Raw genomic sequence first — 12243 nt, 5'->3', positions numbered from 1 at the left:
AAATGACGGGACCGAGAGAGAATCCGTCCAGGGACCTCCTCGAACACTCCTTCAAGTAGTGAGCTGTGAAGGTTGACTGACTAGCCCATGTGCCTGCCCTCAGGATTTGGCCGACTGCCATGTTCTTCTCAAAGGCCAACGAAGTACTAAGCCCTCTGATGTCGTGGGGTCTAGGCTTCCCCGGAAGAGGAACCCCTACACTACTGTAGGCTCTCATGATCACCTGCTGTAGCCAGAAGATCGTATTTTTGGAGATTGGTTTCTTTACTAATCCTGAAGAGACGAACAGACTCTTGATTTCGGGTCGAAGTCTGGCTATCCTCTCTAAGTACTTCCGTACCGCTCTGACAGGGCACAGCCGCAAGTCCCTCGGGTTGTCCGAACGGGGGATTGCCGGCACCGAGAATCCTTCAAACTTGGGGTCCCAGACTCCTGGGTTCTGGGTCTTGGCCACGAAGGATGGTACGAACCTGAAGGTAGCTTCACGCCAACCCTTCGAGTGTGACACCTAGTACGTAAGTCCATGAAGCTCCCCTACCCGTTTTGCTGATGCCAACGCTAACAGAAAAACTGTCTTGAGGGTGAGCTCTTTGTCCAAGATGTCCTTTAGGGGTTCGAAGGGAGGTTCTCACAGCATCTTCAGGACTCTAGCCACGTCCCACTGGGGTACCCTAACTGCCTGAGGGGGGCACGATTGCTTGCTCTTGATGAGCATCGAGATGTGTCTGGAGGAACCCAGGTCGATGCCCTTCAGGAGGAAGACTTGTCCTAGGGCAGCCCGGACTCCTTTAATGGCTGGGATGGACATACAGTATTTACCTCGTCCCTGAGATAGACTAGGAAGTCAGCAATCTCCGGGATGGAGACTTGCAATGGCTTGATGTTCTTCGAGACGCACCACTTCGTGAAGGTAGCCCATTTTGCCTGGTACACACCGCTGACGAACGTCTCAGGTACCCTGACATCCTTGTTGCCGTCTTCGCCGAATACCCTTCCTTCCTCAGGAGACGCTCGATAACCTCCACACGTGAAGGCAGAGGGACCGAGGGTTTTCGTGGAACCTTTGAAAGTGCGGTTGCCGGAGAAGGTCTGGTCTGTCCGGAAGGGGCCAAGGTGGAAGGCACGCCAGTTCCTTTAGATCCGCGAACCACTCTCTCTCCGGCCACCAAGGCGCTACCAAAGTCATCCACAGGTTATCCGCTCGCCTCACCCTGTTGAGGACTTGCTTGAGCATTCCGAAGGGAGGGAAGGCGTAAACGTCGAGGTTGTTCCAAGGGTGTTGGAAGGCGTCCTCGAACGCCGCCCCCGGATCTGGCACAGGAGAACAAAACACGGGGAGCTGTGCGTTCAGTCTCGTGGCGAAGAGGTCTATCACTGGCGAGCCCCACTTCTTAATGAGAGTCTTGGCCACACTTCTGGGTGCAAGGACCACTCGGACCCTACCACTTGACCCATTCTGCTGAGGCCGTCGGCCAGGACGTTTCTCTTCCCTGGGATGAATCTGGCCGAGATCTTGATCTGCTCCATTTCGGCCCATTCCAGAAACTCCAACGAGAGGTCGCACAGCTCCTTAGATTTCAGTCCTCCTTGTTTCTTTATGTAGGCCACCACCGTGGCGTTGTCGCACATCAGTGCCACGGTGTTTCCCCGGAGCCGCTGAACGAACTCTAGGCACACTCTTCGCACTGCCATAATTTCCAGTACGTTTATGTGCAGGTTCTTCTCTTCGGCTACCCACCTTCCTCTTGCTGTGCTGTCGAGGAGATGAGCATCCCAACCCTCCTTGGATGCGTCCGTGAACAGGAGCATCTCCGGAGGGTCGGCTGCGAAGGGCATCCCCTTGAGGGTGTTTGATCTGTCGTGCCACCACTCGAGGACCTCCTTCGTCTCCGGGGACATTGGGACCACCTTGTGTGGGGAGTCTCTCTGGTTCCAGGTCTCCTTCAGGTTCCATTGTACAGTATTCCCCTGAGTTTGAGTCTCCCCTGTGAGACTAGCTTCTCTAACGACACGAGGTGGCCTATCAGTCTCTGCCAGTCCCTGGCTCTCCTGGGCTGATCCGACAAGAAGGGCCGTAGGATCTGGTCCAAGTTGTCCAGTCTCTCCATGGAAGGGAAGGCTCTCGCCAACCGGGAGTCCAGGACCATCCCGAGGTATGTCATCCTGGTGGAGGGTATCAGTTGGGACTTCTCCAGGTTGATGGTGATACCCAGGACGTTGAAGAACTGAAGGAGCTTCACGCCTTGCTCCCTCAGTACTTCCCGAGGCTGAAAGCAACAACCAGTCGTCCAGGTACCGAATCAGGCGGATACCCTGTTCGTGTGCCCAGGCTGAGACTGTTGCGAAGATCCTCGGGAGGACCTGAGGGGCTGTGGACAGACCGAAGCAGAGGGTCTTGAACTGCAATGTTTGGGTAACCCATTTTACCCTCAGGTACTTCCTGCTGGAGGGGTGGACAGGGATCTGGAAGTATGCGTCCTTGAGGTCTATGGACATCATGAAGTCTCCCTCCCTTAAGGCCGCTAGGACCGACTTCGGAATGTCCATCTCGAAGTCGGTCTTGCACACGAACCTGTTGAGGGATGAGAGGTCTATGACTGGTCTCCAGCCCCCTGTCGCTTTCTCCACCAGGAAGAGTCTGCTGTAGAACCCTAGACCCGGGTTTTTGACTGGTTCTATTGCCCCTTTCGCCAGCATCGCAGAGACCTCTTCTTGTAGGGCCGTCCTTCTCAAGGGGTCTTTCGGTGCCAACCATTCCGCCTGCAGATCTGGTATCAAAGGTGGGGGGTCCGCCAGGAAGGGCAACCTGTACCCTTCTTTCAGAACTGTCACGGTCCACGGATCCAATCCGTGGTCTCGCCATGCTTGCCAAGAATGTTTGAGGCATCCCCCCAACTGAGGCTTCGGCAGGAGTAGGGGCCCTCTCTCCCTATCTCCTTCGAGAGGCGCGGCCCGATCGACCTCGTCTGGCGGCCGAAGAGGAAGGCCTGAAGGCTGACTGCTCAGCCGGTGTTCCTCTACGGGAGGGCTGCGAAGGTTGCTGCCAGGATGTAGTAGGGGCGTCTCTCCTGGGCTGGCTAGGTGAGGCGCGAGGAGGGAGAGACGTTGGAGGGTGTTCTTCTATGGACGGGTCTTCTCGCTGGAGGGGGTCTGGGTTCTCCCGCATCCTTTAGCTTCCTAACCCTCTCCACCGTCTCCTCCACCACCTTGAGGGGGATCACTGAGTCGTCCCACAGTGGCAGGCTCCTCAGGGACCTCGCTTCTCTGTCAGGGAGCCTCCTTACTAGTTTGCTGAGGACTGTGTCACTCTTCCACAGTATCCAGTTGGCGGCCTGCGCGATGGATTGATAGGATAGGAACTTCAGGGCCTTACCTCCCGAGCTAATCAGCTCCTTCAGCAAGGCCTGATTCTTCGGGATTGCGAGGTCGTGCGAGGATTGGAACCCCACCAGCGTGGAGGCCCACCAATCCAGCCACGATGACACGTGAACCAGGTCCTTGGCCAGCTCCTCTATCATGGAAGTCTCCGCAGGGGAGAAACAAACCGGGGCAGTGGTAGCCCTCTCCTCTGCCGTTCCTTGTCCCAGGATGGCGACTGCTGGCTCCACCGAACAGGGCCCCGCGCGGTGTCCTTCGGGGAGGTAGAACCGGCTCTGTGTCTTCAGGCCCTGGAGAAGTCTAGAGGCGCTCTGGCTCTTTGGAGCTTTCGCGTGGTTGGCCACGATCTTGTCAACATGCGCCATACCCAACTTCACATCCTTAGCCAAAGGGAGGGCTAGCGAGGGCCTCTGTTGCACAGGCCCATCCCCCAACCTGCTGAGGCTCGAGAGCCAGACTTCGTCAGTAGAGGGCTCAGGTTCGTCCAGCCTGTGGTGACGCCTAATGAGGCCTATCACCCTCCTGTATGCCGAACCTTCTGCCCCGTCCTCTACATTCTCCGTCGGGCACTCCAGTGCTCGTGACGGAGGACCTCCGACGGAGGGAGCCATACGGGGAGGAGGCATCTTCCTGGAGTGGTCAAGTCTCCTCGTTTCAGGGAGTAGGACGCGGATCGCCGCTGGGATGGAGGCCTCCGTCCTGGATTTTTCTCTTCTTCCGGCGGACCAGGGGTCTGCGGGCTTGCCCGTTGAGGGAAGGAGTCTCTCTCGTTCCGGACGATGCGTCGTAGATTTGGAGGCCGGGACGCGGCTGCCAGATCGAAGGGGCGACTCTCTCCGCTGGGCGGATGGAGTCGGAACCTTCGCGGACTTATGCCTGTCCCTTGGGGGCTTGAAGAGACGACTCTCTCCGTCGATCATACCTGCTGCTGGAGACAAATCCTACTGGTGAGCGGGAGCTAGGGAGCCATCCTGAGGTGCTCGGGACTGCTGAGGCCACCAGGAGTTGGCTACGGGGGATGGCGACCCGCACCCATTCTTCCTCCGGCAAGTCGCTTCTCCTATACTTCCTCCTGGGGGATCTAGAGCGCCTACTCGCGTGGCGGGATCTGGAACGGGAACGTGAGCGAGATCGCCTCCTGCGGGACCTAACTCGCCGTCTCCTATGGTCCCTCGGGGCTCCGTCTTCCGATGAGTAGGAGTAGGCCTCGACCGAGGAGCCCGAAGACCTGTAGGACCTCACTGAGGGGCCTGAGTCGCGCCTCGTTGCTGGTGGGTCCACATGGTGTTCGGTCGGCGACGAAGGCTCCAGGAAGACGGCCAGGAACGTAGCTGAAGGCGTTGGAGGGGAGCGGGGGAGCTCCTCGTTGGGGAACCAGGTCTCAAACTCCTCATCCATCCTCAGGGGCGATCTGAAGGGCGTCTTCGGAGGCGCCCACGCGAGGGGGTCTGACGGCGGCTTCTCGGCGGCACCCTCAGCTGCTGACGCACCTGAAAAACCTGACCACGAGGCGGGAGAAGAGGCTGCAGCAGTTTTACCCCACATAGGATCGTCCGACGAGACGGGACCTGCTTTCACCAAGGCTCCGTCCCCCGAACACACTCCCGTCCCTCCCTCAGGCCCCCACTTGCCTGGATCGAAGACACAATCCCACTGTCAGGTAAATCAGACTCCTGGGGAAGGGCCACAGGCCTCTTCCCCGCATCAGACTTACCTCGACCCCTACACTGGGTAGGGGAAGACGGCAGAGAGACTCTGTCCGACGAAACGCCAGGCGAAGCGAGGTGCGAAGAGACGCTGGGTTTCCTAGGTGAACGTCTAGAGGTCTTCTTCTTCTTGGTGCCGTAGCGCACCCACTGCACCTCGTTCCACGACTCGTACTCCGGACACGTGGCTGTAGGGGAACACACACTGCCCCTACACGAAGAACATAAGGAGTGCGGGTCAACTTCAGGCTTAGAGAGGAAGGCGCCACACGATTTGCCGGCCATAGGCACAGGGCAACGACGGGGATGCTCCATAACGCACTAGCAAGACACCGTGAGACACAGGAACACAGAGGGAAAAAGGATAAGGAAGAGCACAAAGGGACCACGTAGGAACCGCGTGAGACACAAAGGGTCGCACTGGGTAAGAGAGAGCGTCGGGATGTTATCCACGACGCGACCAGAAACTTACTGGAGATCGAGACCTGAGCAAGCATGCTCTCTGACCCCGGGTCGTCTCTGGGCGCGTATCACTCCATCAGAGGTTTCCCCACATAGAAAACGGGAGTAGGGTAAACTACACAAAATTCTGGTCGGTTGGGAGGAGATCCCAGATACTCTTAAGAAAGTAGTTCGAGGTAAGTACTCTGTGTTGGAACAAACTACCGTTAGAGTTATTTGGTCCTTTGAACGACCTAACAGTACTACACTGGATCCCTCTCTGGTTACGGCTTATTTTGTCTTTGCCTACACATATATCGAATAGTCTGGCCTATTCTTTACACATTCTTTTCTTTCCTCATACACCTGACAAGACTGAGATTACGAAAAAAAATTTCTAGAAGGGGGTTAACTATTTCAATGTAATTGTTCAGTGGCTACTTTCCTACTTTCTTCAGTTATAAGCAGCTCTTCTAGGAGAAGGACTCCAAAATAAAACCATCGTTCTCTGGTCTTGGGTAGTGCCATAGCCTCTGTGCCATGGTCTTCCAGTGTCTTAGATTAGAGTTCTCTTGCTTAGGGGTACACTAGGGCATGCTGTTTTACCTCACTTCCTGGTTTTTTGTTTTTTTTTTCTTTTTATGTGGATCTAATTTCATGTTGATACTGTTCTTGAAATATGACAAATTTGTATATAATTTGTATTTATCCTAACTATACAAACCTAAGCTATTTAATAGGGGTATTACTTTCGGCGTAGCTGAAATGACGAGCAATTGATTTCTAACGAGGGTTAACTACCCACACCACTAGTTAGCGGGGGGTACAGAGGGTAGCTTGCTACCGCTCCCCCTCACACACCTGTGATTGAGCTCACTTTGCTTGGAGGTAGCACTTCAAGGGTGATAGGGCTGGTGGGCAAGTTTGGTTAAATAGCTAAAGTTTGTATAGTTAGGAAAAATACAAATCTACGAATTTGTCATTTGTTCCGTAACTGGAATACAAACCACGCTATTTAATAGGGGTGACTCACCCATTAGGAAGGGTGGACGTCCCAGCCAATCTGGTTTTCTGGCTTTATCTGGGGGCTCCTTATCTGAGTGTGTTAGCATTCAAGAAATAAGGAGCCCCTGAGCCTCACTAAAACCTTGCTACGCAAGGTTCGCTGCCTACGCAAGCTGTGTGAAAGTATGTAGAAATGTCACTCGTCATAGAAAGTTGTTCCGAAGTTCTTTAGATGGAAAACTGTGCACTAGGACTTTCCCAATACCACCTCGTCAGGGTATGGGGACGCAACAGTATTTATCTTAATACTAGGTACACAAGGGAGCATGGTTTACCTGCAGTGGTTTGAGGTCAGCTATGCAGAGAACCCAGGATATTGCTTTCCCCAAGAGAGGGGAGAATGAATTAAAGAATAAGGGCCAGTCAAACCTTTCCATTCATGCAGACTAAAACCGGGTAACAATGCCCTCAACCTTCTGCTACTTGTCCAATAAGGAGCTTAAGGTTTCAAACCAGCTGTTGTGCAGCCACAACAGGACTGATAGAAAACGTATCGAGTCTCCCATGGGTCACGTCTTGCAGGTAGTGGGATGTGAACGTATTTTGATGTTTCCACACCCCAGTTTGAAGAACCTGCGTCACTGAATAATTTCTTTTGAAGGCCAGGGACGTAGCTATGCCCGACATTATGTGCTCTGGGGCAACGTGAACGAGGAGGGTCTGGATTCAGTGCAAGGTCAATGACCCTGCGAATCCATGCTGAGATGGTGTTCTTGGTGACCCTCCTCTTGGTCCTTCTTGTGCTGACAAATAGTGCCGGCACACGAGGATGGGCTGCGGCTGTTCTCTTGCAGTACAGCCTCAAACTCCTTACAGGTAATGCTCGACTTACGACCTATGCGACTTATTATGATTCGACTTTACGACGGTTTTTTCAGGGTGATGATGTTACAAGACTATTGGTAATAGGACGAATAATTCCTTGAAAATAATCTATTTCTTGTATAAAAATAAACTGATTTATCTTGGTAAATTATTATTTTCTTTTATTGTTAATATTCAGTATCTATTTTCAGTTAAAAATATATTAAGAAAAGTTTTAATAACTGTCGAGTTCATATCATATGTCTGGTGACGTCACATCACCGGCGGAAAGCGACCGGGCAATATAGTGATTTCCTTTCAATAGGCTAACGATTAATATTAGTATTCCCATTATCGAAATATTAAGTAACGATACAACGTATTTTGTGGGTCTGTATCAGTTGTCATGAGTACTACGCAGCGTAAATTTGACTTAACGCTAGTTTTATTTAATCTCTGAAAGTAGATCGATGTTTATCTACAGAAAGTATACTAATAGGACAAATATTTTCTTGAAAATAATATATTTCCTTTCACAATATAAAAATGAAATACTTTTTCTTGGTAAGTTAGTATTTTCTTTTCATTTCTTACAAAAAAAAAAATGAATTTACATATTTTGCAAGTCATTCTTCGTAGAGTTTACGTCACGTGTCTTGTGATCTTATGTATCTGGCGGAAGCGCGCTGGCAAACCGAATGATTTCCTTTCATTGTGTTACCGAGAAAACTTATTACAGCATTCCCATCATCGATACACCGAGTAACGAAATCAAGTGTTTTAGTGGTCTGTATCATTAGTTATGAGATTAGTACAACTTACCGAAAATTTAAGAAAAAAAGTCTGATGACGTCATATTTCTGGCGGAAGGCAAGAGGCAAATCAAGCGACTTCCTTCCGATACGTTACTATTCCCATAATCGAAACATCAATGGGGGAAAGTCTCTCTTCGCGTGGTTCCCTAGGTGACGAGAGATCTTCGTCCGAAAGGGATGGAGAGTTAGTCTGAGGAACAGGAGGGACTTGCCTTGATGGTCTGAGTGGAGTCAGTTTCGCCCTCGGGGAAGTGACCGCATCAGAAACTCCTCTCTTCCTCTTCAAAGGGGTAGAGGAAGCCATGGTTCCATACCCTAGATCAGACAGGATAGGCTTGAAAGCCTGGGTTACGGCTCTGATCAAGGCATTAAACCAGGCCTGCTGGTTGACAGACGCACTGTCAGAAATACCCCCTGAAGGGGAAGGGACCAAAGGTTCCCTGGGAGGAGTCACTGGAATAGGTGGGTTCCCTTAGAATGCAGCTTAGGGATTCTGAACCCCTCTGCATGTTTCCCTTCTCCCACAATGTGCGGTGGTATGCGCTTGCGGGGAGGGGAATGAGGTGATGGCGACCTTGCTGGATGACGTGCCTGTTAGAGCGCGAGGGAGGGAGAACGTGGGAGAACGTGGGCGGCGCTCGCGCGAGGGAGGGAGAACGTGGGCGGCGCTTGCGCGAGGGAGGGAGAACGTGGGCGAGAATAATGGCGCTCCCGCGAGGGAGAATAATGGCACTCGCGCAAGGGAGAATAATGGCACTCGCGCAAGGGAGAATAATGGCGCTCCCGCGAGGGAGAATAATGGCACTCGCGCAAGGGAGAATAATGGCACTCGCGCAGGGGAGAATAATAGTGCTCGCGCGCGGGAGACTGTTGGCGCGTGCAGGAGAATCATGAGTGCTCGGGCACGCGGAAGTGTTGGCGCGCGTCCGTAGGAAAAAAGAGCGCGCTCGCGCAGGAGAATATTTGCGTGCGCAGGAGAATCATGAAGGGCACGCGGGAGTGTTGGAGCGCATCTGTAGGAGTGAGAGGGCGCACGTGCGCATCTCTGTGTGTGAGCGCAGGAGAAAAATGGCGAGCAGGTGAGCGCACATGGACTTGTGAGCGCTGGCGCACAGGTAAAACTTGACGCGCAGGTGAGCGCAACAAGGTTGTTGCCTCACCTACAAACTTGCGCGCAGAAGAGTGATGGGGCGCAGGTTTTGGCTGGCGCGCAAGATGGCGCACAGGAGAGCGCAGATGCACAGGTGATGTGGGGAGCACTGGCGCGTAGGAGAAGTTTGGCGCGCAGGAGATCGTGGGCACGTGGGCGCAGGGTGCATAGGTGCAGGAGAGCGCTGGCGCACAGGAGATCGTTGGCGCACAGGAGACCGCAAGTGCGCTGTGGTGTGCTGGCGCGTAGGCGACCCTGAGCGTGTTAGCGCAGGTGATTTTGGCCACGTGTGCGCATGCCGCACAGGAGAGCGCTGAAGATCCTGATGGCGCATAAGCGCATGTTGACGCGCAAGCGCGTGAGGTTGCTGCCCTTTGTAAGGGCGAGCAGGATGCGTGGTGCGCCGAAGCGATGGTGACTGACGAGCTGCTGGTGAGCGCTGGTCATGGCTCATGGTGCGCAGGGCAAGAGTGATGGCGCGCAATAGCGCACTTTGGTGGAGCTTTATTGGGCTCATCCAAGAATGGCGATGGAAGGTTGGCAGGTCTGTTGGATGGATGGTCGACGTGTCCTCTAAAAGGATGACCATCCTCCGAAGGAGATCGCGAATGATCTGCAGAGAGGTCCAGGACCGAAGTCACAAGACTGGTGGCGGTGCAGTGATGGATGATTGGTCTAAAGGCTCCTCTGCGGGGGACTGCATTGAAGACGTTGAACCAAAGAGGCGCCTCCTCACCGCAGGTAAAGGAAGGCCTCTAAGGCAAAGGGGAAGGTGAGCCCTCCGACTGATGCGCCCTCTGGGGGCCGTTGGATCAGCGAGCTGACCGTCAGCAGTTCTCCGAAGAGGAGTCTCTATAAGTGAACTCCCCCGAGGGAGAGAAACACTAGCAGGAGAGACCGATGAAGAACTTAGTTTCCCCGTCGGAGGATGGTCAGCAGCTACAGTAGAGTTTGGAGTGGCAGAAGAGATGGGTGATGTCGCATGAGACACCTCTGACACAACGTCAACAAGTGTCAGGGGATCTACCTCTGACGGTGACGACAATTGCTTGACAGAAGCACCCATGCAGATGAAATCCAGCAATGCCTCCTTGGAGGGCGAACCCATGAGAGCCAAGGAGGACCAAATCTGAAACACGGAGGTTAGTGACAAAGCCTCCCCCGGGGGGAGAGGTGGTGGTGCTGCTTCCCTAGGGGAAGCATCCTCATCTCTAAAGACCCGGGGCTGGTCGAAATAAATTGGAGCTTCGGAGGAGGTTTGGGCGACGGAAAAAGAGGCCTTGGGTTTTTCTCCCTTCGAAGCAACCTTCGAAGAAGAAATATGGACTTCTTCTTCCGCCGTCGCGAAAACCTCTCCCACTGGGAGGAAGATCCCCCCTACACTTGTTGACACTATCAAACCGCTGACCTCTGCAAAAAGGACAAAGGGCATTAGGATCAGTCTCGACCGCTAACATGAATGTTCCACAGAGGTGGTCGGAGAGTTCAGGGCAGGTGCGCATGGTCGCAGAAGTCAACTTAACACACACAGTCTAAGAAAAAAATACAAAACAAAAAGCATTAATGGATGCCAATTGTCGGCAAGGATGAAGAACAGCAACGTCCGTTCACCATCCGAGCCGAAAGCAAAGTGAGCTCAATCACAGGTGTGTGAGGGGGACACGGTAGCAAGCTACCCTCCCTACCCCCAGCTAACTAGCGGTGTGAGTAGTTAAACCTTGTTGAAAATTAATGGCCCATCATTTCAGCTACGCCGAAAGTAATAACCCTATTAAATAGCGTGCTTTGTATTCCAGTTACGGAACAAATTCTATTTTGATTGTTTATTCTTCTCTAACAGTTTATTTATTTCCTTGTTTCCTTTCCTCACTGAGCTATTTTTCTCTGTTGGAGCCCTTGGGGTTATAGCATCTTGCTTTTCCAACTAGGGTTATAGCCTAGCTTGTAGTAGTAGTAGTAGTAGTAGTAATAACACTTAAAGTGGGTATATGGTAATGTGCAGAAATGGGTTTGTGCTGCTGAGAAATACTATACATGCATGACCTTTTCCTCATAGGATATACGTTGTTTTATCTTCTGTAGAGTCTCACAATAAGTAAATAGATAAAAAAAAATACATGTAAGAAGTAAATAGATAAAAAATACATGCAAGAACTTTACCGGTACAAGTAGGTGGCCAGGGGTTGCATCTGGCTGACATCTCCATGAACAAAGCCGGCCAGGCGCTCCCAACCAGAAAGAACGGCACTTACACGTGCCTCATAACTTACACCGGGTCTTTCAAGTTGACTTTCAATTTCCTGTAAAAGATGAAAAGCCTTGTTTCATTAAATTAAACAGTACAATCTATAAAATTAGCATAAAAAATTACAAATTTGTAAGCAATTTTATTTTTCCTAACGCACAAACCTTTAATTATTTAATAGGGATTATCCTTTTAGCGAAGCTGAAACTAACCATAAAACTTTATAGCAAGGAGAAGGGGTAGGAGGAGTAGCCAGGGTAACCGGCCACCCCTCTCACACACACACCTGTGTATTCTCATCACTTTTGATTGCAAGCAGGACGCTTAAAGATGGTGACGCAAGGTGGCCGAGAACTTGCGAGCTGCTCTTGAGGCCTGCATCACTCGTTCATTTCGCATGACCTCCAACTGCTGCACACATCTCCGAGACACCCGTGTTGTTTACATTATTTGCGTGAATTCAACGTATATTTGTAGACAATTTTCTTAATTAGTGATGGGTCCAAAGCAACAAAGTAAAAACACTGGCAGTGATAAGAAAAAGCGCATGTTGACGATAATGGTGAAGCATAAAATTATTGAAAACCACGAGTTGTGTCTATGTGAATGAGTTGGCCCGCCATTACGAGAAAGAAGATT

General features: G+C 51.9%; 1 protein-coding gene across 3 annotated transcripts in view; it reads right to left on the bottom strand.

Moving 5' to 3' along the window:
• The window catches only part of LOC137658559 (serine-rich adhesin for platelets-like), an 88507-nt gene that overhangs the window by 53938 nt on the left and 22326 nt on the right, over positions 1-12243 (bottom strand). For 2 of the 3 annotated variants that reach the window (XM_068393445.1, XM_068393448.1), the window contains exon 2: positions 11520-11677. In XM_068393445.1, the coding sequence (XP_068249546.1) occupies positions 11520-11677 (158 nt within the window). The remainder of the gene's footprint in view (positions 1-11519; positions 11678-12243) is intronic. The other variant, XM_068393446.1, reaches the window with a different exon arrangement.

Source organism: Palaemon carinicauda, chromosome 19, assembly GCF_036898095.1.
Source record: "Palaemon carinicauda isolate YSFRI2023 chromosome 19, ASM3689809v2, whole genome shotgun sequence".
NCBI lineage: Eukaryota > Metazoa > Arthropoda > Malacostraca > Decapoda > Palaemonidae > Palaemon > Palaemon carinicauda.
The sequence above is the reverse complement of the archived record's forward strand: the minus strand, read 5'-3'. Positions and strand labels throughout refer to the sequence as shown.